Raw genomic sequence first — 23745 nt, forward strand, 5'->3', positions numbered from 1 at the left:
TTATAGCACCCCACATTAGTGCTTGATCCATTATGCTTCCATTCATGCTCCTGTCATTGTAGTGCCCGATGTTAGAGCTCCCTTCATTATCGTGCCCTCCTATTGTGCTCCTGTTAATTACAGTACCCTCTGTTCTTGCTCCCTTCACTACAGTGCACCCATAGTTAAAGTGTTCTATCAATGAATGATCTTACAAATTCTATGTCAAACTGCATGATCTGCGAGCCCATTGATTACCTGGGATGATTTTTTTTAGTTTAAAGTGTACTCGAGGTGACATGATAAGATTAAAGATGTGTATGTACACAGGGCAGTTTCTAGGCTAAAATGCACCCAGGGCGGGGGTGTTAAAATTGCGCCCCCGCCTCCCCGCGGAGCCAGGTATACATGCCCGCAGTATAGGTTAGCCAGGTCTAGTTGCACTCAGTATAGGTAGCCAGCTATATGTCCCCCCAGTATAGGTAGCCAGGCATAGTATAGGTAGCCAGGCATAGGTGCCCCAGTATAGTTGCCCCCAGTATAGGTTAGCCATGTAGGTGCCTCCAGTATAGGTAGCCGGTATAGTTTCCCCCAGTATAGGTTAGATAGGCAGGTGCCCCCGTTATAGGTTAGATAGGTAGGTGCCCCCAGTACAGGTTAACTAGGTGGGTGCCTCTAATATAGGGAGTCAGAATAGTTGTCCCTAGCCTAGGTTAGATAGGTAGGTGCCCCCAGTATAGGTTAGTTAGGTAGGTGCCTCCAATATAGGTAGCCAGTATAGTTGCCACCAGTATAGGCTAGGTAGGTAGGTGCCCCCAATACAGGTTAGATAGGTAGGGGCCCTCGAGTTTCACCTGTAAATTATCTTGATGTAAATCAACTTTTTTTCAGTTCAGTTGTGATCGCTTTTAAATCAATCAATCAATCATATAAAATGGTTGTATTAAAGTCTAGTCTTACTAGGGCTAAAATTACTAGGGCTAAAATTCATCTCTAGTTAGCAAATAATGCCACCCAACAAAATTGTGGAATTCTATATATTAAATCTAGCAGAATGCAGTTAGCAGTGACAGCGGCACTGCAGACCTCTTCCCAAATACAGTTAACTAGAAAGTACAAAGCCTAAGAATGCTGAGATTCAAATTAAATTTGTTCTGCTCAGTTTGAACTTGTTGACATCAGAATGCAGGAGGGGTGTGCAGCCAAGGAATGAGTCAAGCCTCCCATGTATTCTCCTCTGCAAATGGGAATAACTTCTGTGTATGTGTGATCAATAATGAAAACCTGGTGCCACTGCTAATATTATATAATAACCATCACATAAAAAGGCGATATGAATCACTAGTGTTTCTCCTACGAATCGTAGCAACAAAAATGTAGCTGTGAAAAAACATACTGAGAACCCTTCTGGTGATTTCCTCTTGAAAGTGGGCTTGATTTATTAAACCGAAGGATTGAAACTTGATGCTCTTTGGCTTGTTACACCTATAGTGGCTACGATCGCTGAAGGGAAAATGATCATACCATGTACAGGAGGTGATGTAGCCATGATGTGCTGCAACTGTGGACTTTCACAACTTTCTGCACATCAGGAGATGCTATAGCCTCCAATGACACCAACACAGAATGGTGCACACTCACCTACTTATAGTTCCTCATCACACTGCCTTGCTGGCAGGCCACACACACTATTCATTGGAGCTTAATGTCTGACAAACCTTTATTTGTAGCATTACATAGTTTGAAAGAGTGTAAGCTTGCATGGGCATGGTCCTCTGCCATAGTTTGTTCTTCTTATGTATGCTTTATAAATAGAAGAAAAAAGATTAAAAAAAGACTTATTATGATTTAAGAAAAACATCTTTATTTTTAATTAGAAAAGTGTAGCTGTACGTATTCAAAAGCTGACATATCGGACAGATTTTGGACTAGTCCATCTCCTCATGGAAGAGTCTCAGTATTACCTTTATTCTTTACAAAAACATTTCCTGGAAAGGATTTATACAAATATGCTAGCCAGTCGCCCTACTTATTAGCATAGTTACACAATCCATCTTCCACAATTGCGAATGTGGGAACAAATGATGGATGTAAATGTGTAGTTGAATTATCCCGGTAATTAGCACGGGAGTCATTGGCGATCAGAATGACCATCCACAATTGTATCTGCCATAATGGTCATTCAAAGTAAACGTTTATTGCATGCAATTCTGCCGTCGTTGAACATAGTTTAACAAACTTTCGTTAAACGATGTTGCGCAATGTAGTGGAAAAAATTGTTTGTTGTGCAAGATCGTTCAGTAAAACCACTTGGTGGGTATGGACCTCTACATTAGAAATCTACATTTTGCATGTATGTATTTGATAATTTACAATTTTTTTTTTTGCAATAGTTGGTCTTTAACAATTTGTTCTTGCAGGGATGTTGTATAAACATCTTTCATGGTAAACAAAAAGTTTAAGGCCCGGTTCACATTAGCGGTCGCCGTCCGGAATCGCCGTGCCGGAGCCGGACCAAATGCAGAACGGACGGAACGGACGCACGGCATAGCAATGAAAGCCTATGCGTCCGTTCACATGCGTCCGTTTCGTCCGGACCGGATCCGGACCGGATCCGGACTCCGGCATAAGACCCAACATGCGCTATTTTTTGGTCCGGCTCCTCCGGCAGCCGTATCCGGAGCGGAGCCGGACTGCACCATCCGGTCAATACAAACCAATGAGAACCGGAGAGCGCACAACACACTGGCTAAAAATCCGGTTGTTCTACCCCACTTCCTATGCGTATTGAAGCGGCGATTTTGGATGGGGACACATGGGCAAGCATTTTGGAGTGGAGCAGCAGTGATTTTAAACGTGCTGGAGATGTTGGCAGTATGTCGGAGGTGGAGGTGAGTGCTAAACAGCGGAGGGCCTGATTCCACAGGTCCACCTTCTGCTGACCTCCCAGACCCCAACATTTTTATTCCTTTTCTACTATCTTTTGCCAAACGGATCCGGATCGCATCCTGATGAACACCTGATGCAAACTGACCGGATCCGGATCGGATCCGGATCAGAACCGTACGGTTCCGATCCGGATCCGGTCCGGATCCGGTCAGGTCATCCGGTCCGTTTGGCAGAGAACCGCAAGTGTGAACGGGGCCTTAAGGGAACCTAAACTGAGAAGGATATGGATTTTTCCTTTTAAAATAATACCAGTTGCCTGACTCTCCTGCTGCTTTGTCTCTATTACTTTTAGCCACAGCGCCTAAACAAGCATGATCAGATGCTCTGACTGAAGTCAGACTTGATTAGCTGCATGCTTGTTTCAGGGTTGTGATTCAGCTACTACTGCAGCCAAAGAGATCAGCAGGACTGACAAGCAACTGGTATTGTTTAAAAGGAAACATCCATATTCCTCTCAGTTAAGGTTCCCTTTATTAACCATTTCTGCCGCCCGGACGTGAAGCTCACGTCCGGGCGGCTGCTCTGCTGCGGTGCCGCGCTTCCGCACGCATTCGCGGGCACGCCCCGTGCCCCCCGTGGTGTCTCCCGGTAGCCCTGTGATCAGTGAACGGGGACATGGTTCCCAATCACTGATCCGTGTCCCCAGCAGAAAAACCGAAGCGCTCTTACAAGAGGCTTCAGTCTTTCTAAACGTAAACATTTCCGCATCCCCCTTGTGCTTCCGCTTAGCGAGAAGCACAAGGAGGAAAAAAAACTCAAGGTGCCCATCTTGTGGCCAAATAGTAAAACTACATCTACATATTTTTTACATTACAATTTACACATATAATAACATTAAAAATTAACTGTTTATTTCCCACACCAAAATATTACACAAATAAAATTTTTAATGGAAAAAAAAAATGACAATAAAAAAAAAAAAGACACAAATAGTTACCTAAGGGTCTGAACTTTTTAAATATGCATTTGAAGGGGGTATACTACGAACATTTTTTAAATTATAGCCTTGTAAATAGTGATGGACGCAAAACGGAAAAAATGCACCTTTATTTCCAAATAAAATATTGGCGCCATACATTGTGATAGGGACAAAATTTAAATGGTGTCATAACCGAGACAAACGGGCAAATAAAATACATAGGTTTTAATTATGGTAGCGTGGATTATTTTAAAGCTATAATGGCAGAAAACTGAGAAATAATGAATTTTTTCCATTTTTTTCTTATTGATCCTGTTAAAATGCATTTATAAAAAAATAATTCTTAGCAAAATGTACCACCCAAAGAAAGCCTAATTAGTGGCAGAAAAAACAAGATATAGAGTAATAAATTGTGATAAGTAGTGATAAAGTTATTAGCGAATGAATAGGAGGTGAAAATTGCTCTGATGCATAAGGTGAAAAATCTCTGCGGGCTGAAATGGTTAAAGAAGCTAGCTAGTGATCACTGCAAAGCCAGGCACCATGTAGTAAATTCCTAACGTAATATCACATTCACACTCATGGCCTATTTAAATTACAAAATACATGACCAGATTTTTTTTCCCTATCGCAAGCTAACTCCGCATTCTGTGGCATTAGGGGATCACCCCCACTAGGGGCGTAACTAGGCCCCACCGGGCCCCCTGCAGATTTTCAGAGTGGGCCCCTCCCCTCCCTGGGGCCCGCACGAGGCTGTTTTGTGGGGGGCTGGAGGGGTGGCAGCATGAGGGGAGAGCCGTGGCCACAGTCGGCAGGGAGAGGGGAAGTTCCCCCCCTCTCCCTCACCTCGGTGCTCTCCCCTCTGCGCTCCCCTAGAGATTAAATGTGTGTCCATGGCAGCGGCAAACAGCGGCAGGCAGGAAACAGATACATACCTTCCGTGCGCTCCAGCCAGTGCGTTCCTCTCGCTAGCCTCTGACACGACTTCCTGTTATACCGGATGTCGCGTCAGAGGCTAGCGAGAGGAACGCAGGCTGGTGGAGCGCACGGAAGGTAAGTATCTGTTTCCTGCCCGCCGCTGCTCGCCGCTGCCCACGGATACACATTTAAGCTGGAGGGGAGCGCAGAGAGGAGAGCCCCGAGGTGAGGGAGAGCGGAGGAACTTCCCCTCTCCCCGCCGACTGTGGTCACGGCTTTCCCCTCATGCTGCCAACCCTCCAGCCCCCACAAAATGGCCTGTGCGGGCCCCAGGGGGGGGGGGAGCCAGGCGCACCCGCGGGAGCAGGGGCTGCAGGCCCTATTGTTACGCCAGTGACCCCCACTGTGTATTAGTTATTAAACAATGGGGGCATATTCACTGACCAGCAGTATAATCGCCATGTACAAGTAGCGCACAGCAGTTTTACCAGTAGCTACATCACCTACTTAGCTTGTTGTGCAATTAGCTTGACCCGTGTTACCTAGGTGACAGCTGTATTGCTAAGGTAGCACACATTATTTTATTTACTACCTGCACATAGCATTTTTTTGCCACTAGTTAGGCCTCTTTCAGACGAGAAGCTGTCAGGTGGTGAATTTACCACCTGTCAGCTGCTTTCCTGCACTGGCCAGGAGCTTGTTAGTGCTCAGCGCTAGACAGATGCCCCTTATGGAGTCACATCTAAACGTGACCGCAGCCATGTGTCAAGCACTGTAACATGTGTTACAACCACTGCCGCTCAACTGCATTTAAATTGCACCTGAATGGCGCTCATGGACAGCAGACGGAGTGCTGAACTACCCGACAAGCACACAGTTCAGCCATCCATCTAAAGGAGGCCTTAGTCAATGTGCCCTAACAGCACTTGCAAAGGGTTTAGTCAGTAAAAACAGAGCATCAGAAATGAATGCCTAAAAGAAAGTCCAAATTCCACTAAGCATTATTAATAACATTTTCCCAGGGAGTAGAAGAAGCAGTCAGGGAAATTTGATTTGATGAGTTCTTGAACATGATCAATATTTTATAAATAATAAGTCCCCATCAAATAATATGCAGTCAATGCAGGATTTGCTCTAAACCCTTGTCTCATTTATATTTTAAGGCTCTTTCACTAACTCAGGTTCTCAACCCAACAGCTTTTGGGAAAAGATTTAATGACATAACCGGCCAAGGTTATGACATTTTTCACATTTCAATGACTGCAGTAAAAAAAAGTGATTTCTCCTGGGAACATGTCTACTTGGTTGTCTGTACTGTAAATCAAGTATTAGAAGCATGATGGAGGAAAGAAAGCAGTGTTTACATCACTTCATGCCAATCTCTAGCTGCCATTATGGATCACTAAAGACCGCTGTAACGGATCATGATTATCTGAGATGTCTTAGTGCTGTCCATTGTGCTATAACTCTTCAGGAACAGACAAATGTGTGTATCAGGTGGAAGAGGAGCATTACTGATGTACAATCAATGCCATACTCTGTGAAATTATAATTATAATAGCGCTATATAAAAACATCTATTACAGGTACAGTATTTCAGTTTATGAGAGATGCTGAAGAGTATAAGTGTCCATTCATCAGATGATACATGGGCAGATCTACCAAGAGACAGATCTCTCTCTGATGGAATCTGATCAGAGAGAGATCTGTTGCCTGCCCACACACCCGACTTCAGCATGAAATCTCTCGGGAATCAGCCTTGTGACGCTGCATCCGCCACCTCACCACCCCGGAGCTGTCCCCCCCCCCAATGTAAAATCACACTACATGTCCCAGTCTTTGATCCTCTGCATTAAGTGATGTCAGGCATGTCAGCAGGGCGTACGTTAAAAAAGGGCGCCGGGAAAAAAGGGCGCAGGGTTTTAAAAGATAATCATGAATAACGTTTAAAAAAAATTGTGTTATATTTCGTTTAAAAATAATGTTTTATAAAGTTATAAATCATTAAATAATGTGTATAAAATCGGCAATTTTAAAACGTTAATCTTCCCTGTTTAAAAATTGAAATTTATAATAACGTTTTATAAAACATTAATAAGAATTTTACTAAAGCTATACCTAACCCTACTCTCACACAGAACCCTCCCTGTACCTATCCCTAACCCCTAGACCCCCCTGTTGGTGCCTAACTCTAAGACCCCCCTGTTGGTGCCTAACCCTAAGACCCCCCTGTTGGTGCCTAACCCTAAGACCCCCCTGGTGGTGCCTAAACCTAAGACCCCCCTGGTGGTGCCTAACCCTAAGACCCCCGTGTTGGTGCCTAACCCTAAGACCCCCCTGTTGGTGCCTAACCCTAAGACCCCCCTGTTGGTGCCTAACCCTAAGACCCCCCTGTTGGTGCCTAACCCTAAGACCCCCCTGTTGGTGCCTAACCCTAAGACCCCCCTGTTGGTGCCTAACCCTAAGACCCCCCTGTTGGTGCCTAAACCTAAGACCCCCCTGTGATAATAACGTTTTAAAAAAATATGGTGCGGTTTTTCGTTTAAAAATGCAAAAAAAAAAAAATTTTGTACGGTTTTTCGTTTAAAAGTAATGTTTTAAAAAATATTGTACTGTTTTTCGTTTAAAAATAATGTTTTAAAAATTATAAATCATTAAATAATGTGTAATCATGAGAAACAGTTATAAAACATTAAAAGTCTCCGGGCGCCGCTTTTAAAACGTTATTTTTCTCCGGCGCCCTTTTTTCCTGTTGGGCGCCGATTTAAACGATATTTATTATGGGAGTGAATGGCGGCGCCCTTTTTGTCCACCTGCCTCATGCGCCCAAATTTCCTGCTTCCGTCAGCAGGGTATCTAGGTAAAAAGCAGGCACAGGTGGTAATGTTCAACAAACCATTATAACTGTTTCTGATATCGTTCACTGAACAGTACTGGTAAAAAATGACCTCAGACTTTCAGTTTATGAGCTTGTAGCTGACAAAGATATGAGGAACTTTTTTTGTGTGAAGAGGCATTTGTGAAGTGTCTCTAAGTACATTAATAAATATGATCAAATTTTCTACTTAAGTTTCTCATCCTTATGAATATGCCCCTTGGTGTTCAGCTCACGCATACTCATTAACTAAAGCCAAATCAGCCAACTGAAAAATGATTTTTATTTTTCCTCCTCTTCCCTCTGACACAGGATGACAGCGATGTAGAATGGAAATTTGCTCGGTCAAAATTATGGCTGTCCTATTTTGATGATGGGAAGACTCTGCCACCTCCATTCAGCCTTGTGCCGAGTCCTAAATCATTTGTGTACTTAATTCTAAGAATCTTCAACCTCTGCAGGTGCAGGACAAAAAAGCTGCAGAAAGACATTGAAATAGGAATGGGAGACTCCAAATCCAGGGTAAATGTTTACACACCTACACATGTGCTTGCCAGAAATGTCTGTCTCATGTCTTTAAATAGAAAACACGTTTAACTTGCAACTACTGAATAGGTCACAGATGAAAAATAATGCTCCACACAAATCTCTGTTCAGGCAGCATTTGTGTTTACATTTTCAAAAGGCATTTGAACTTGAGAGGAATCTGGCGGTAGCCATATTTATTTTATGTTAAAAATTGCCACTTGCCTGATAATGATGTTAATCTTTTGGATTCATTTGTGTCCAAGTCAAATCCTGCAAATGTTAAACAATTTTGAAACAGATGCGCCAGATGTGGATAAAACAATCAAAATCAGTTTTAAAAGGGAGGTAGTGGTGGACTTACCTCCCCAAAGTAGACTTGACAGTCTGTTTTTCACTAAAAATAATTTCTTTAATCAAAAAGTACTCCAAAATGGTTTGCGCGTTTCACGGGTTACAACTCACTTCATCAGCAGTAGACGGAGCAGCTGATGAAGCAGGTTGTAACCTGTGAAACACGTTGCAAACCATTTTGGAGTATTTTTTGATTAAAGAAATTAATTTCAGTGAAAAACTGTTGAGTCTACTTTGGGGAGGTAAGTTCACCACTACCTCCCTTTTTAAATGTTTTTTAATAGTTTTATCCTTACCTGGCACCTCTGTTTCAAAAATGTTTAACTTCTGAAGTTCCACCCTTGGTGGAGGGGTGTTACCACTTTTTCTACATCTACGGGGAGTGACATTTTTAACCCAAGTGGGGTATAGTCCAATCTCCCCACCAGCTATTACTTGGTGGTAACCCAGATTTTTGAGTATATTTTCACATACTTACCATTCAACACTTCTTGAATTGACGTATTGCACTATTTGGGCTCTCAATGCTTTTGTCTTTCAAATCCTGAAAAAGCATGCAAGTAGTGGAGGGAGAACAATTGTTTTACACACTCATTCTGGGTTCAGAAAGGATTAAAAACAGAGACTCAGCACTTCCTCCGAGCAAGTAGCATTTTTGGGAACTACTCCTCCTAAACCTCTTTAGGCTGCTTTTACACTTGGTGTGGTGCAATTTTATTGATCACACCGCACTGCACCCGAAAAGTTGCACTGCAGTTGTACCGCAACTAACCACTGTGCTACCAAATCAGTGAGGCATACTTTCTATTGGAAGCATGCCTCACTTCCGGTATATATGTGCAAGCTGCTCGGTAATGTGCTGCATTACTGCACCAGGACCCGCTGCACCACAATGCACTGTGTTCAGTGTTATAGCCCCATAGCGCTATCACTGCTCTTGTGACTGGATGCAGCACTTTCGAGATGTGGCAACGCGTTAAGTGTAAAAGGGGACTAAAGAATTCTCACGTTTATTGCTTTACAATTTCTTCAGTAATTATAACTATGGATCCAATTATGTGGATAAGAAACTTGTGTAGTCCCTCTTTAAATGATATAAATTGTGCTATGACCACCCCCTGCAGTAGGTCATTGCTCAGCCTAGCCACACATATGGTGGAAAATCTTTTCCTATTATTTTAGAAGCAGCTGCTGTACTTTTGTTCTTTAGGATTAAAAAGGTCATCTGACATTATCCTGACCTTCTATGTATTTACAGAGCATACATTGAATCAGCTCTAAGACATCTTTTTCCACAGTTAATAAGCCCATTTTTTCTGACATTTCATAGTATATTACACATTTCCCATTCTTAACTTTTATCACCTACTTTTGAACTCTCCAGTGCTCTTACAATTAATTTTTATAAGCAGGCACTTGTATAACATGTTCATTTTCTCTGAGCACTCCAGCTTCCTTCCTCATTCCTAAACTATGTGTGTGGTTACTGTCCACCTTATTTAGCCAGGAAAATAAACTTAGCCACGAAAACACAGATGTGTTGTAAAGAACCACGGGGATTGGCAGATCATCCTGATTTCCAAACATACAGTGCCAGCTCCAAACTGATTATCAGTCAGGGACTGATGCATAGAAATTTTGCAACCACCTAGAAACATCTTTTCAATAAGTGGAATGCTTTATAGGCCTTGAAGTTGCAGCATTTGGTGCTACAAGGGAGGTAGTGCAGCAGTCAATGTGATCAGGAAGTCTAAGCATTAAAGTGACAATGGGGTGGATTCATAAAAGACTGTGGGAGAAAAAATCTGGTTAGGAAAAAACGCATTTGGTATTTTAGACTTTTATGTGCTAATTCATAAAGATTTTCACAGGTGCTTTTAAAGTTTAGTAAATTACCAACGCCCATTGACTAAAACCTGTTAGTAACAGCAGGAGAGAGTTACAAGCTGTTCCGTGCAGTGAGGGCATTACAATAGAAGAGGCATCCCAGACATCCCTTTAGATGTAAATGTTTTGTTATACTGCCTCTGCTTGCTCTGAATCTGCCTATTAGTCTTTCTTAACATTCTATTTAATTGCCACAGCTTAAAAGAACTTGAAGAAACTTTACACATGCCATGCTTAAGTTTTTTTCCCCACTAGCTCCTACACATCTTCAAAACATGAACCCAAGAGGTTAAACAGCCACACAGCCTAAGGTATTCAGGGGAAGCCTGTTTTGTTCCAGTTTCGCTCCACTGCTGCCTGGGGGGTTTAAAAGCTTGTCCCACCAGCGAAGGAAGGCTGCGGGTCCTATCAGATTCCATCAGTCAGACTTGCAGGGGCTGTTTCTATCGGCTCCGTGCTCCTATCAGTTACAGCTGCCTCTGTTTCTGCTTGTGAGTCACGGCTCCCAACACAGTCTCTGCACTCTTTTCACCACTTCAAAGCAGACAGCATTGCTTCGCGGCTTTACCGCTGGTTGTTGGCTTTATGAATTGACATTTACTGACATGTGTTGAGGTATTTACCGCACAAGGCGGTAATTTACCTCACTGCTCGGTAATTTCAGCTTTTCATGCAGTAACTGCTTTTATGAATTGACATTTTCCTAAGTGCTCGATAAAGTCAGCTGTTTTCTGCATTACCGAATGCAGTAATGCTTTATGAATCGACCCCATTGAGGTAAATTTACCCTTAATGTACGGGGATGAAGTAAAGAGGTTACTTTTAATGAAAACTGTTTTCTCACCAAGCTACAACCAGCAGACATACCAGTGTTTCTATAAGTATCAAGAGGAAGTTTGCCACTGTCAGGAGAAAATCCCTTTACTTTAGGCCCCTTTCACAATTGTAACAATGCGTTGAGATGCGATTGTGCATGCGTAGAAGACCCAGACTGGATCCGATTGAGTCTGTTACTGGGGCTGATCACGCCTGAACTGCAGACCGTGGGAGGACAGTGTAGGATCAGATGTGTTTATGGGCCAGGAGGAAGCCCCTGGTAAGTATCAAATCTTAAATTTCCCAGGTCTCTGGTACACTTTAAGTACTTTTTAAACAATAAAAGCTTTAAGTATTTTTCGTTATTTAAAATAACTCCCAGTCTGTCTCCATCTCAATATAAAATAAATAAGAGAGAATAGCAAAGTTAGAAGTGGCTGTATCATTTAAAATGCAGAAGTGTTTTGACACAGACGCCACATTAATTATGAATAACACCAGTCTTTGTATTAAATGCAGGCCAGAATCTGTACTTCAGAAAAATACTATTTTTTTAATTACTTAGCCGTAAGGGAAATATTTCTGTGACTTGCAAAAATTTGAAAGGAAAGATGCCAAGCTATCTTGTATCTGCAGATAATCTCATTAATTTCTTTGTAGTTTGCTCTATGGTGACGTTTTACATAATGGCTTTGGAGCACAACAGAATAATTGTCGCAGAATAAATAAAATAATAAACTGAGTTTATACTTTCTCCTATTCAACTAAATGTAAAAATAATCTGCTGTGTGTTCTTGGTATTTGCTTTTGTCATTCTATTTAAACAATGACGCATTGAACTTTTCTTTTACTTATCTGATCTACACAATATCTTTCTCAGGGAACAGCAAGCAAAAAAGTATTCAGAGTGTCCCTAATAAAACAGAGTTTGTTATTACTGTTCTTGTCTTATTTTATTATATTAGTTCTTGAAATGCTGAAACGGTATTACATAGATGAGATAAGAAGAAATGACGTAACTACTGAGGGAGCAGCGTTCCAAGACCTGGCGAGACCCCATTTTTTCCCTCCCTACCTCCCATTTATAGGGGTTCAGTTGCATAGCTAAAGAGCTTTGGGAACCAGTGCAGGTTTATATTGGGCTCTGCACATAACTATTGATATTTAGCACCAAAACCTGCCAACTTGGACAGTCGCACGGAGAGGTGTGAGCACAGGGGGGGATAGCTGTTAATTACCACAAAAAAATACTTATAGAAGTGATCAAATGAACACCTCTAAATGTGCATCACATAGTGATAATCTTTAACATACTGTTTACTTAGTCCTCTCGGACACTGCAGCTCTCCTTGGTAGGTTTTGGGGCTCCATATCAATACAGTGGTTGTAGCCCCATGTAAAACTCGCACGGGGGCCCCAAGCTCCTTTGTTATGCCACTAAAGAAGCTAATATAGTGTTTGAAAAATGGCCACTAGTGGGCCCCTCTAGTTCAGGGGCCTCTGTGCGATTACAACTTTTGCATCCTCTATTGTTACAATCACCTTTCCCATTCTCCCCAATAGACATTGTACAACCCCCCTGAGGATGTACAGTAGCCTGCAGTGGAGAAGGTATTTTACCTGCTCCAGGGATAGGTCACCTCTTGCATGCAAATCAAATGGAGGGGCCCCCATTTGGGATTTGCCTGGGCAGAGCCGATTCTAAGTACAATGGGGCTCTGAGGCAAAAGTAACTTAGGGGGCCACCCAAAAAATGCCCCATGCAGCCTCCAAGCTGACTCCTAGGACCCATCCCACCACACTCCCAACGGACAAGATCATTTGATGCCCAAGCATTGTTGGGGACCCATTATTCCCCTCCTCCTTTCCATTACAAATCCAGAGTGAACACACATTGGGGTGTAACCTAATCCAGGCAGGGCACAGGAGGCAGCACAATGCTCTACACTCCGGACTTCTCCCCACATTGCCTCTCTTCCTCATTCCCTGCAGGCATGTATGGGGTGACCATAGCTGGAAGAGAGGGAACACACACCTTGGGCGGCCCTCACAGGTTCTGGGGCCCAGGGGCAATTGCCCCCTTTGCCTCTATGGAAGTGCCGGCCCTGTGTCTGGGGGCGCATGATTTGTAGCTACACTCCTGATAAGAAGCAAAGTTTAACTCAACTCTCATGGAGAAAAATTTCCTTTCAGGACAACTATTCGTAACTATGGAGTAGATTCACTGCATTGAAATTTCTGTGCAGCATGCGCTGACAGTGTATGTTAATTTTGCTAGAACTTGTACCAGCAGAGTAGCACACTTTGCATAATTAGTGCAACCCTCAGTAGTTGCATAATGCGAACGTTGCTACGGTAATGCGCTTTATGCTACTTGCGTAGTGCATGTTACTATAGCAATGCCTGCATCAGACAGCTACTGCCGGTTGCGTTTCTTCTGCCATGCGTACCACTCTGCTGGTATAAGTAATGGTAAAAATGGTATGTGCAGTCTTCGCAAGCAATTTTACTGGCTTCTAGTGATTCAACTCCTACATCCTGACCTCAGTTCCTGCAACTGTTTTGGCTCTTTCTGATTATGCTTGCCTGTTCACTGGCAACACCCTGCCTCCACCTCAGACTGTTTATAAACCACAATTAGTCTTCCACCTGTGTTCACTGTGTTTGAACAGCTGTTTTCTGTAAAGATCATTTTAGTTTTGGAATAATCACTGTAAGGACACACTGTTTGGTCCCTGGCTATGGAGAGGGCCAGACATGCAAGCAGCACTATGATGGAGGAACATCCTTTGAATTTCCCAAAGGTGGCAAAAGTCATGGGCCAAGTGGTATGTCCTGGTGGACTGCCAAAGAGAGGGCCAAAGACATTGGGGGACACCTATACACACCTATACACACTTTGCATTTCTGGCTGCAACAATTCAGTAGTGGATAGTACTCTCGCCTTGCAGCACTTGGGCCCTGGTTCAAATCCCAGCTGGGATGCTATCTGCATGGAGTTTGCATGTTCTCCCTGTGTCTGTGTGTGTTTTCCCTGGACACTGTGGTTTCCTCTCACATCCCATAAACATACAGATAAGTTAATTTGATTCCCCCTAAATTGGCCCTAGACTACAACATATACTCGATACATAGACATATGACTATGGTAGGGATTAGATTGTGAGCCCCTCTGAGGGACAGTTAGTGACAAGATAACATACTTTGTACAGCACTGTGGAAGATGTCGGCGCTATATATATAAGTACTAAATAATCATCATGATCATTTCAGTTGCAAAAAGTGTTTAAGCAGCTTTAAAAGTGTTTGGTCACGATTACATACTGAATTCAATCAGCAAAGCCTTTCAAACACAAGATAACAGGACAGCTGCCTTTAGAAATTCACAGTGCAAATGTCATGTATTAACCACTTAAGCAGCACAGGCTTACACCCCCCTATTGACCAGGATATTTTTTACAATTCAGTGCCCTGTAGCTTTAACAGCTCGCTGCAGAGCCATACAACTTAGCACACAAATTAATTGTTCCTCCTTTTCTAGACACCAACAGAGCTTTCTGTTGGTGGCATATGATTGCTGCTGCGATAAAAAAAAATTTTCATTCATTTTTTTCTTCTTCTTTTTTTTTTTTTAACTAAATCTATTTATTTTTTTTCTTATTTCCCTCTCCCCCCAGGAACCAATCAGTGATCACCTCTCATAGGCATCAGCTTATGAGAGGGGATCAGATTGGGGCCACTCAAGGGGACAGCTTTGTCACAAAGCTGTTCCCTTACAGCACTGCGCATAGATCGCAGCTCTGTAAACATAAAAAAAGTTTTCTTTTCTTCTGATAGTCTGCTAGCCGCGATCGCGGGCTAGCATGCTGTTTAGGTAACTAAAGCGGAGATGTGCAATCCCCGCTAATGTCCTACCCCAGGACTTGACGCCTTTCGGTCCCGGTGAGCCACTCTGCGGCCGCCGATCGGTGTTAGGCGGTCATAGAGTGTTAATTTCAGTATTATACTGCTCCATAGAATACTATTCAAAAGATGAAAGTCCTTCAGAACTTGTCAAAATGAAATACAAATACCAGTCCAAAAAAGCTCTAATTGTTCCTATTGGGTGTACGAAAGCAACACTGACAGTAACATATGGTACATTCAGTTTGAGCAGGAATTGCCCCTGTCCTGTCCCTTCCCCTATATATTTAATCTACTGCTTTTGCTTGGTGGGTCTTGACCTGTCAGTGGTATTTTTTCTTTGTGCAGAACTGAATATGCCTGGTCTTAGCAGCATGCTCCCTACCTACCAACTGCTAAGTAACGTCAATCTGAATGGTTGTGTGAGACCACTTCTGTACCACTGTGCACTGTCTGCCTCCTCACATAGGAGAAATAATGGCAGTGGGATTCTTGCTTGAGGCACCGAAATGGACGGAAATAATTTTCTGCATGTATTTGAATGGTTCTTACCAGCAGTGAATTACATCTATTTATCTTTTTTTACAGCTAAATCTCTTCTCTCAGTCTAGCACAAAGGTTTTTGAGTCTCGCAGCTTCAACAGCATACTTAATCAGCCAACACGCTATCAAGTAAGTCTGGTAATGTAATCCTTTTAATAAAGTTTTTGCTTAACGTGGAGACATTTAATTATGATTCATAACATATGAATGTGAGGCCCATCTATGCACGAAATGAAAACAAATGATTATTGTACTTGGTTTATGTGTTTGCATCTACATAAATTAACAACCTATTAGGTATTCTTAGAATGCTGACAGCGGCACTGGACTCATGTCTCATGTCTTCTTGTCACTTTTCCTGACAGCAAATAATGAAAAGACTTATAAAAAGATATGTGCTGAGAGCTCAAGTGGACAGAGAAAATGATGAAGTGAATGAAGGTAAGTTTTAGTGAAGCATGTCTGCCTGTAATTGTGCTCAGCTTCTTGAAAACCATAGAAAAGGCTTAAAACAACAGGGCTACCCTGCATGTCTTCCATCCCTCTGCTCCCATTTTCCATAGTGTAGGATATCTGCAGCCTTTTTCTTCCCAGACAAGTCTGACATGTTGAAGCTAGGGTGTTAACTTATTCTAACGCCCCATAGACTGATACTAGGTGATGTGCAAAAACATCCAGCTTTAATGGATCTGGCTGGACAAACAGCCACAGTCCTGGCTCCAACATGTCAGAGAGGTGCATGGGAAGGAAGAAGGCTTTAGATAATGCAAACTATGGAAAATAGCAATGGGAGTAGGTGAGACATGCAGGGCAGTGCTGAACCAGTAAGCACTAGCCCTGCATTCTGTTTTTCATTTTACCATTTTATTGGGATTTAATTATAAACAACACTGCACAGTGCAAACTGCAGTAACCCATGACAGTCAATCACCAATTATCGCTCACTTTTCTGATTGTTGTTAACTGGTGGTACACAGTGAAAAAAATATTGTCTGCTATTGAATCTATTTTTATTTTTACATTTTTTATATTTGCTACATTTGAAAGTTCATTAAACGGTTATTGGTAATTACATCCATTTGAAGATTACCACCTGCTTCAATAGTTTCATTTTTGAATACTGTGGGATATACAGAGGTATTCTTTGCTGACTCATTTTTAAAAATGCTACGTATCTGGCTTTCAGTGAACAGTTGGGCTTCAGTATTGAAGAGAGTCACTGGCCTGGAGCAAGAATGCAGCCAGTGAACTCGGGAACACCAGATCTGCTCACGCATTCTTGGTCAGTGACTTAGGGACCACATTTAAGTGAACCTCCAGACTAAAAATCTACCCAGCAGCACTGAAAAGGCTTGGTGTTTCTTTAACAGGTTCACAGCATCAGAACTTTGTTTTTTATACCCAAGCCTAATTTTTAGCTGATTAAAAGCTAAGCTCCGCCCCATCAAAGAAAACTGCCTGGGCATTTTTTCCCTGATGCTGTGCAAAGCATGATGGGATTTCTAATGTTGTTGTTCTCGTTGCCTAGCAGCCGGAAGGGGTGATCAGGACACAGGACAGATAAAACTGTGTCTCATGCTCCCTGTGACCTCCTTTCAACCAAAAAGATGTCTGCCCTCATCAAATCACAAACATTTGCCTGTTCTTTTAAAACAGGGTGGGTAAGAGATTATATTACCTATCTATTTTAATTAACATAACTAATGTAACTTAATGACAGTATGTTTGTTTAGGCTGCAGTTCCTCTTTAAGGACAGAGGATCTGTCAGTCAGCCAAAACAATTGCAAGATACTCAGCAATGGGAGCTTACTTATTTCTCCTAGTATTGGTTTACTTTTAAATAACCTCTTACCAGGAGATTCTACGTGAACCATTTGCAGCTTAAACCAAATGTGAGTGAAGAATCAAACCCCCCCCCCCCCTTCAAAATTTCTATGGTTGCACTCAAGTAACCACTCTTGGGTCCAGCAATAGGGTACTCATGTTGATCATGAGAAGGAGAAGTGGTCTGCATACAACCAGGAAATGCCAAGATTTAGAGGTCCCTGGAGCAGTTAAACAGGAGAGTAGAAGCTTGTCACGGCCAATAGTGGATCGTGGAGCTTGTGTATTGTTGAGAGTGGAGAATTTCTGTGAATCTGAGTTCCAGTTTACTTTAACATCTATAAAGACAGCATTGTGGCCAGACAGAATATTCATCTTATGGTAGCAAAAAGAAACAGGGCAATAGGTAAAAAAAAAGCTGTATTGAGTTGGATCTGTAAATGCTGTTATGTAAGGTATCACAAGGTCAATGAAACTGTTAACTCTAGTCTTCATAGCCTAGAGTATTAATAGTATGTAAAACTTAATGCCCAATGCCATATATATTGCCTCCCACTAACAAGCTTTATTCTAGTATTCATTGCCAAGAGTATTAATTGTACAGTATGTAAAACTTAATGCCCAGTGCCACAGCTATTCTCTCGCCCTAATTAATCTAACTGTGAAGACCAATGCCACCAAATCCTCCCCCTATGTTCACCTAAAGAGGTCTTGACCTTCATGGGTCACGTGACTAAACAATTATTCGTCTGATGGCCACTTAGGTTACAATTATGCTGTCCCAACAAGGCAACCCTCCTCCCCGTGCCTCTCTGTGCTGCTTCCCAGAGACTTATGCTGGGAATACACCATGCAATTGATTCTTCTGTTAGATTTTTCTGTTAGATTTTCTGTTAGAAGGCATAATTATATTATTTTCTGTAGAGAATGGTCATTATCTCTGGTGCATTGCCTTCTGTTTATTTCCTGCTGAGTAGAGCAATGCCTAATTGCTTGGCAGATAGATGCTAAGATAGATAAATTTCCAACATGTTGAACTTTATCTATCTGGCAGGTAAATCTAACAGAAAATTGTATGGTGTATTCCCAGCATAAAACTTTGTGTACAATCTAGCATGTGTACAGTGGACCCCAGCTCCCATTGATGCATAGGCAGCCCATCCACTTGGCCAAGTGCTGGCAGAGGGTATTGTTCTCTCTCTTTCCCCACCCACTCCATTGTGCACTGCTCCTCTCTTAATAGCAACAGAATGCATCAGTAGCCTGTAGTCTAATGATGTGAATGTACAGAACTGATGGATCAAGTCCCAATCCCTGCCGGGCAACATTCATTGTACTTGTGTAACCAGCTTTACAAACCAATATGGTCATACCAAATGGTTGCCACAATCAATAGGGTGGAGAGCAAGGGAATCAGTGACTGTAACAGCAATGGGACAGGTCATTGGAATGGCAGCCAGTAGCTTCACTACTTCATCACTGGAAGTTGTAAAAGAAGCATAATAGGTGGATTTGGGGGGAAAACACATCTAACTTAGGATTTGTTTAGGTAGGAAAAAAGGGAGGATAAAAAAATATATAGATAGGCTTCAAGCTGCAAATTACAGAGGATTGGAATGTACTGTCGTGGAGCTCTTGCCACCCCCTGTGCTTGTAAGGAAGATGGCTATTGAGCTGCATCACATCAAGGTGCATCATACAACATGTTCATGCATCAATAATTTCACAAGAAAATACAGTACTTGAGCGTGACAGAAGGTGGCAATCCAAGTGCACCATCTACTGCCAATCACTGTGTGCCAGTAAGTTCACTCTGAGTTAACATCTACTGCCCACAGCTCCCTTGTTACCAGTTTAATATACACAGGTCATAGATGGGCATAGGAACAAGAGGTCAGTAAGGAAGTGCTTTATCCTTGTGTTGCTATTATGGACCTGGCAAGACCATTCACTTATTGAGGTGTATTCACAAAACAACATTACGGGATGCATAACATAATATAAGCAATTGTATTCATAGTTCCTTTTTAAATGTCTGGATCTGGATACTGCCATCTCATGTCTGTAGCTGTTATCATGTTTAAATTGTCCTAACTTGACCGTGTTTTGGGAAGGCAAAATATGAGTATTGATTAAAGCAGTACATCAGAATTCTGAACACACCAAGGCTGTTTTAAAAAGGATTACAATGTCAGCTGTAAAAACAGCAACACCTATTTCATGTGCTGATACTCTGAAAGCAAGTTCTACAGTCTGCAAATGAGACATGCGGCTTAAGGGGCCGATACACTCAGCCGATTTTCTGCAAATCGGTTGGCCAATTGACCTATCGATGGCCGATTTCGATCGATTTCGATGGATTTCCATCGAACTGGCAGGGTGGAAAATTTTGGTCGATCTGATGAGATTGCTTATCAGTTTGCATTGGCCTTAATGGAAATCTGATGGCAAAAAATGCCATGAGATCGAATTTCAATAGAGTTCAAACTGAAATCTATTGGAATTCTATCCGGGTAAAAAATGTTCTAAAAACGCATCAGATAGATCATCAGATGCATTTCTTATCTATCTGCTGCCAATCTGACGAGTGTATGGGCACCATTAGTCTTATGTGGAAGGTGTAATTAGCACCTGCATGGGTACCCATGTGTTCTCAGTCTAATCAGCTGCTTCAAGGGGGGCAGTATCAACAACCTCTTGTGCCTGGATCCAAAACAGTGTTAAAGTCACCTTGTGAAAGAAATGAGAGCAGTTGAACCAGGCAAACCAAAGAGATGGAAAATTAACTTTCCTTAGATTTGCATACTCGAATATATTAGAATGGAGTAATAAATTATTTCTTAATGTAGAACAAATACAGTCTACAGCTGAACATATGAGGTTATATTGCACTACCCATATCAGCTGCACTGATGTGGGGAGCAACAAATATACATATGATTTATCTTACAGAAGAGACAGGTGCCCTGGTTAGCAGTGTCGTGTGTCATTCATCTGAATGTTATTTGCCTGCTCTTTCATTTTATGGCAGATTTTTGCCATGATGAGATTCTTTGTTTTTCATCTTGTCAGATGAAAGTGCCACCAACAAGTGAGATGTTATCACGAATCAGATTTTTTATATTCCTTTGGGTCTCTGCTGCAGTTTCCAGTACCGTTTACCCTTGTCACTTTTTCCTTTCTACATTCACTTTACATTGCAAACAATTTCGAAGGGTAAAGTTTCATTGCTGACTTTATAATGCCCACTGTAAGGTCATGACAGTGAATTACAGTAGGAAGATAATGCTCTAGGGGCTTCCAGTCACAGAAATGCGACTGTACTACTTTCGGTGTGGCCTGACTAAAACCAATAGATCGCTTTCATTAAATCATTCAGTCATCTGAAAAAAGTTACAGTGATGTATCTTGTATATGATGTTCTCTGATACATATCTACGGCTTCCTTAGCTCCTGGAAGAGCAGGCCAGAGAATCTCTCTCTCCTCTCTTCTTCAGATTTACTTTGAGTGGAGAGTGTAATTTGCCTTCTTAAAACAGAAGGTATTGAGCTTTGAGTGAGCAACTATGGTTTCCCATGATGCATCACTCCTGAATATGCTAATTATCTCTTTATGGTCCTGAAGCCAGACTCACATCCAGAACCGCTGGTGTATAGCAAGCCTATAGCTTAAAGAGAACCAGAGGTGTGTTCTAAGTATCCAATTAGCATACAGAGGCCAGGTCTGCATATAATACCCAGCCTCTGTTGCTATACTGTTTGCCCAAGTCTCCCCCTGCGCTCTGCTGTACCCCCATTAATCAATCACCGTGCTGGCACATGCAGCGTATCGCCAGCTGGCTGTTTACATCTGAAGAGTTAGTCTCTGCCGCTACCCCGCCTCCTCCATAGCACCGCTCCCTGCCTGCGTCCTTTCCCTCCCCGCTGATTGGGTATCGGAGGCGGGGGAGTGGCAGAGACTGACACTTTAGATGTAAACAGCTGGCTGGCAACGTGCTGCATGTCGCCAGCACGGCGATTGTTTTATGGGGGTACAGCAGAGCGCAGGGGGGAGAATGAGGCAAACGGTATAGCAACAGGGGCTGGGTATTATATGCAGACCCAGCCTCTGTATGCTAATTGGATTCTTAGAACCCACCTCGGGTTCTCTTTAAAGGACCACTACAGCAGATAAAAGTAAGTAGTTAAAATCTGTAAAAGACCTAAGACAGATGGGATTATGTCTGCCATAGAATGTGTGAAAGAACCAGCAAACGGAAATGTAATATTCATGCTAAAGTATGGCTCCACCTTATTAATCCAATGAATTTCTTATCCCAGAAAGTGGAATTGCATAATACTTCCTTAGCCATGTATATACACACTTATGAATTGTGTGTTCTCATTTCAGGTGAATTAAAAGAGATAAAACAAGATATCTCCAGCCTCCGCTATGAACTCCTGGAAGATAAATCCCAAGCCACTGAAGAGTTGTCGGCCTTGATTCATAAATTAAGTGAAAAGTTAAACCATAGTGTGTCAAGATGCGAGTGAGGAATCCAGCAAGGAGATTTATCGACAGCATGTACAATGGCAATAAACTAAAGAGCATCCGATACTTGAAGAAAAATAAGTCTGGTAGATTTATAGCACACAATGCGTTATCCATGTTTATCATTTCCAATCTTGGTATAACAAATGTACCTCTCTGTGACAACTTCTGTACAAGCACCAAGAGATGGTGACATTATGGTAATGTAATTCTGGCTTCCTGAGACAGATTAGGTTATCTGCATCATTTATCTGAACATCTATTTGGTGTGGACATAATATGCCAACATTGCCAGAGAATTATGTGGAAAAATATAGCCATGGTCCAATAAATTCTTTTTTGGGCAAATTTCCATTATCCATGAGCAGTTGGATGACATCTTGGTGCTTAAAATATCCAAATCCACTAAAGAATTCCTGAACCTAGGAGATGGAGTTGCCTGGCACTGCCAACGTGGAGACTAAAGGAAATGACAGTGTAGCGCGCATTAGGAAATGAGTGCAACCCTCATTACCTAGGTAACATATGCATTGCTATGGTAACGTGCATTACTTGCATAGCATGTGTTACCTTAGTAACAAGGCCATCACCTGGGTAATGCAGGTTGCACTAATTGTACAATGCTTGTTACATAATTGGTATGAGTAACAAAATTTCTGCTGGCTCTCTGCGAATGGCAACTTTACTGATGTTTAGTAAATATGCCCATTATCTAAGAATTCAAATGTAGTATGTCAGAGTGCTACCTACATATTTATTTTGTGGACCCAGTGCTCTCCCATATTGTGCAAACCTGGGTAGCAATCATGATTGCATCTCAATTCCCATCCCCACTCTTACACAGAGACTTCGAGACATATACTGTACAGTACAGAGTCCTCTCTCCCTTTGCAAAAGCCGAGCATTAGGGTGAGGGTGAGGAATGCCATTTACTATTCATGACATTGAGACATAACAGTTACTGAACTACACCTCATAAGCTGAGTTAATCTTTAAGGGCCGGTGACATTTATAATGTTTTCTGCATGCAGGAGTCTGCTTTTGTGATGTTTGTATGCTATTATGAAGAAATATCTGTGTACATTTTTGCTATTTTTATATGCGTGTGTATGCAAAAGTTCACATTGCGATTTTACCATGCATACCATGGAAAATCACAAATCGGATACAATTTTTGATAAGTGTGGAGCCTGCTTCACATTTAGCAAAAACAGCGTACAAATTGCGAAGTTTCAAAATCGTAATTGCCGCACATTTAGTCTATTGCAATGGCATTCCATTTTATTTGTGTTATACAAATTTACGATTAAGTCAATGGGAACACTGGGAAATCGTGTTTTGCACAAGATGTGTTTTTCATGTAAATGAAATTTATTATTATGCATGGAAAAGTTGCAATGAGAACTTTGGCATATAAAACACACATAAAAATTGCACAAATGTTAATATAACTAAAAATAAAATAAAAATCGCAAATATAGAATCGTGCATATGGAAAATTGCATGCATAGAATGCAATGATAAATGTGAACAGACTCTTAATTCCATGGGAGTGTTGGCAGATGTGCATTTGATCATTTGTTTTGTCAAGCCTGCTGCACTGTGTTCATATCTAGGATATTGTATGTGTCATAGTATAGAAAAGAAAAAAGCAAAGACAGCTACACCCATGTACCCCAATAGAATTCTGTGTGCTGCAGATTACCAACAGTGCCACAGAA

At 41.9% G+C, this 23745-nt stretch overlaps 1 protein-coding gene across 3 annotated transcripts in view; it reads left to right on the top strand.

Moving 5' to 3' along the window:
* TRPC3 (transient receptor potential cation channel subfamily C member 3) overlaps positions 1–23455 on the top strand; it is a 277797-nt gene extending 254342 nt beyond the window's left edge. For 2 of the 3 annotated variants that reach the window (XM_068280297.1, XM_068280310.1), the window contains exons 9-12: positions 7953–8162; positions 15714–15797; positions 16034–16109; positions 21884–23455. In XM_068280297.1, coding sequence (XP_068136398.1) covers positions 7953–8162; positions 15714–15797; positions 16034–16109; positions 21884–22026 — 513 coding nt within the window. In that variant the 3' untranslated portion in view covers positions 22027–23455. The remainder of the gene's footprint in view (positions 1–7952; positions 8163–15713; positions 15798–16033; positions 16110–21883) is intronic. The other variant, XM_068280305.1, reaches the window with a different exon arrangement.
* Positions 23456–23745: the final 290 nt, after the last annotated feature.

This window comes from Hyperolius riggenbachi, chromosome 1, assembly GCF_040937935.1.
Source record: "Hyperolius riggenbachi isolate aHypRig1 chromosome 1, aHypRig1.pri, whole genome shotgun sequence".
Lineage (NCBI taxonomy): Eukaryota > Metazoa > Chordata > Amphibia > Anura > Hyperoliidae > Hyperolius > Hyperolius riggenbachi.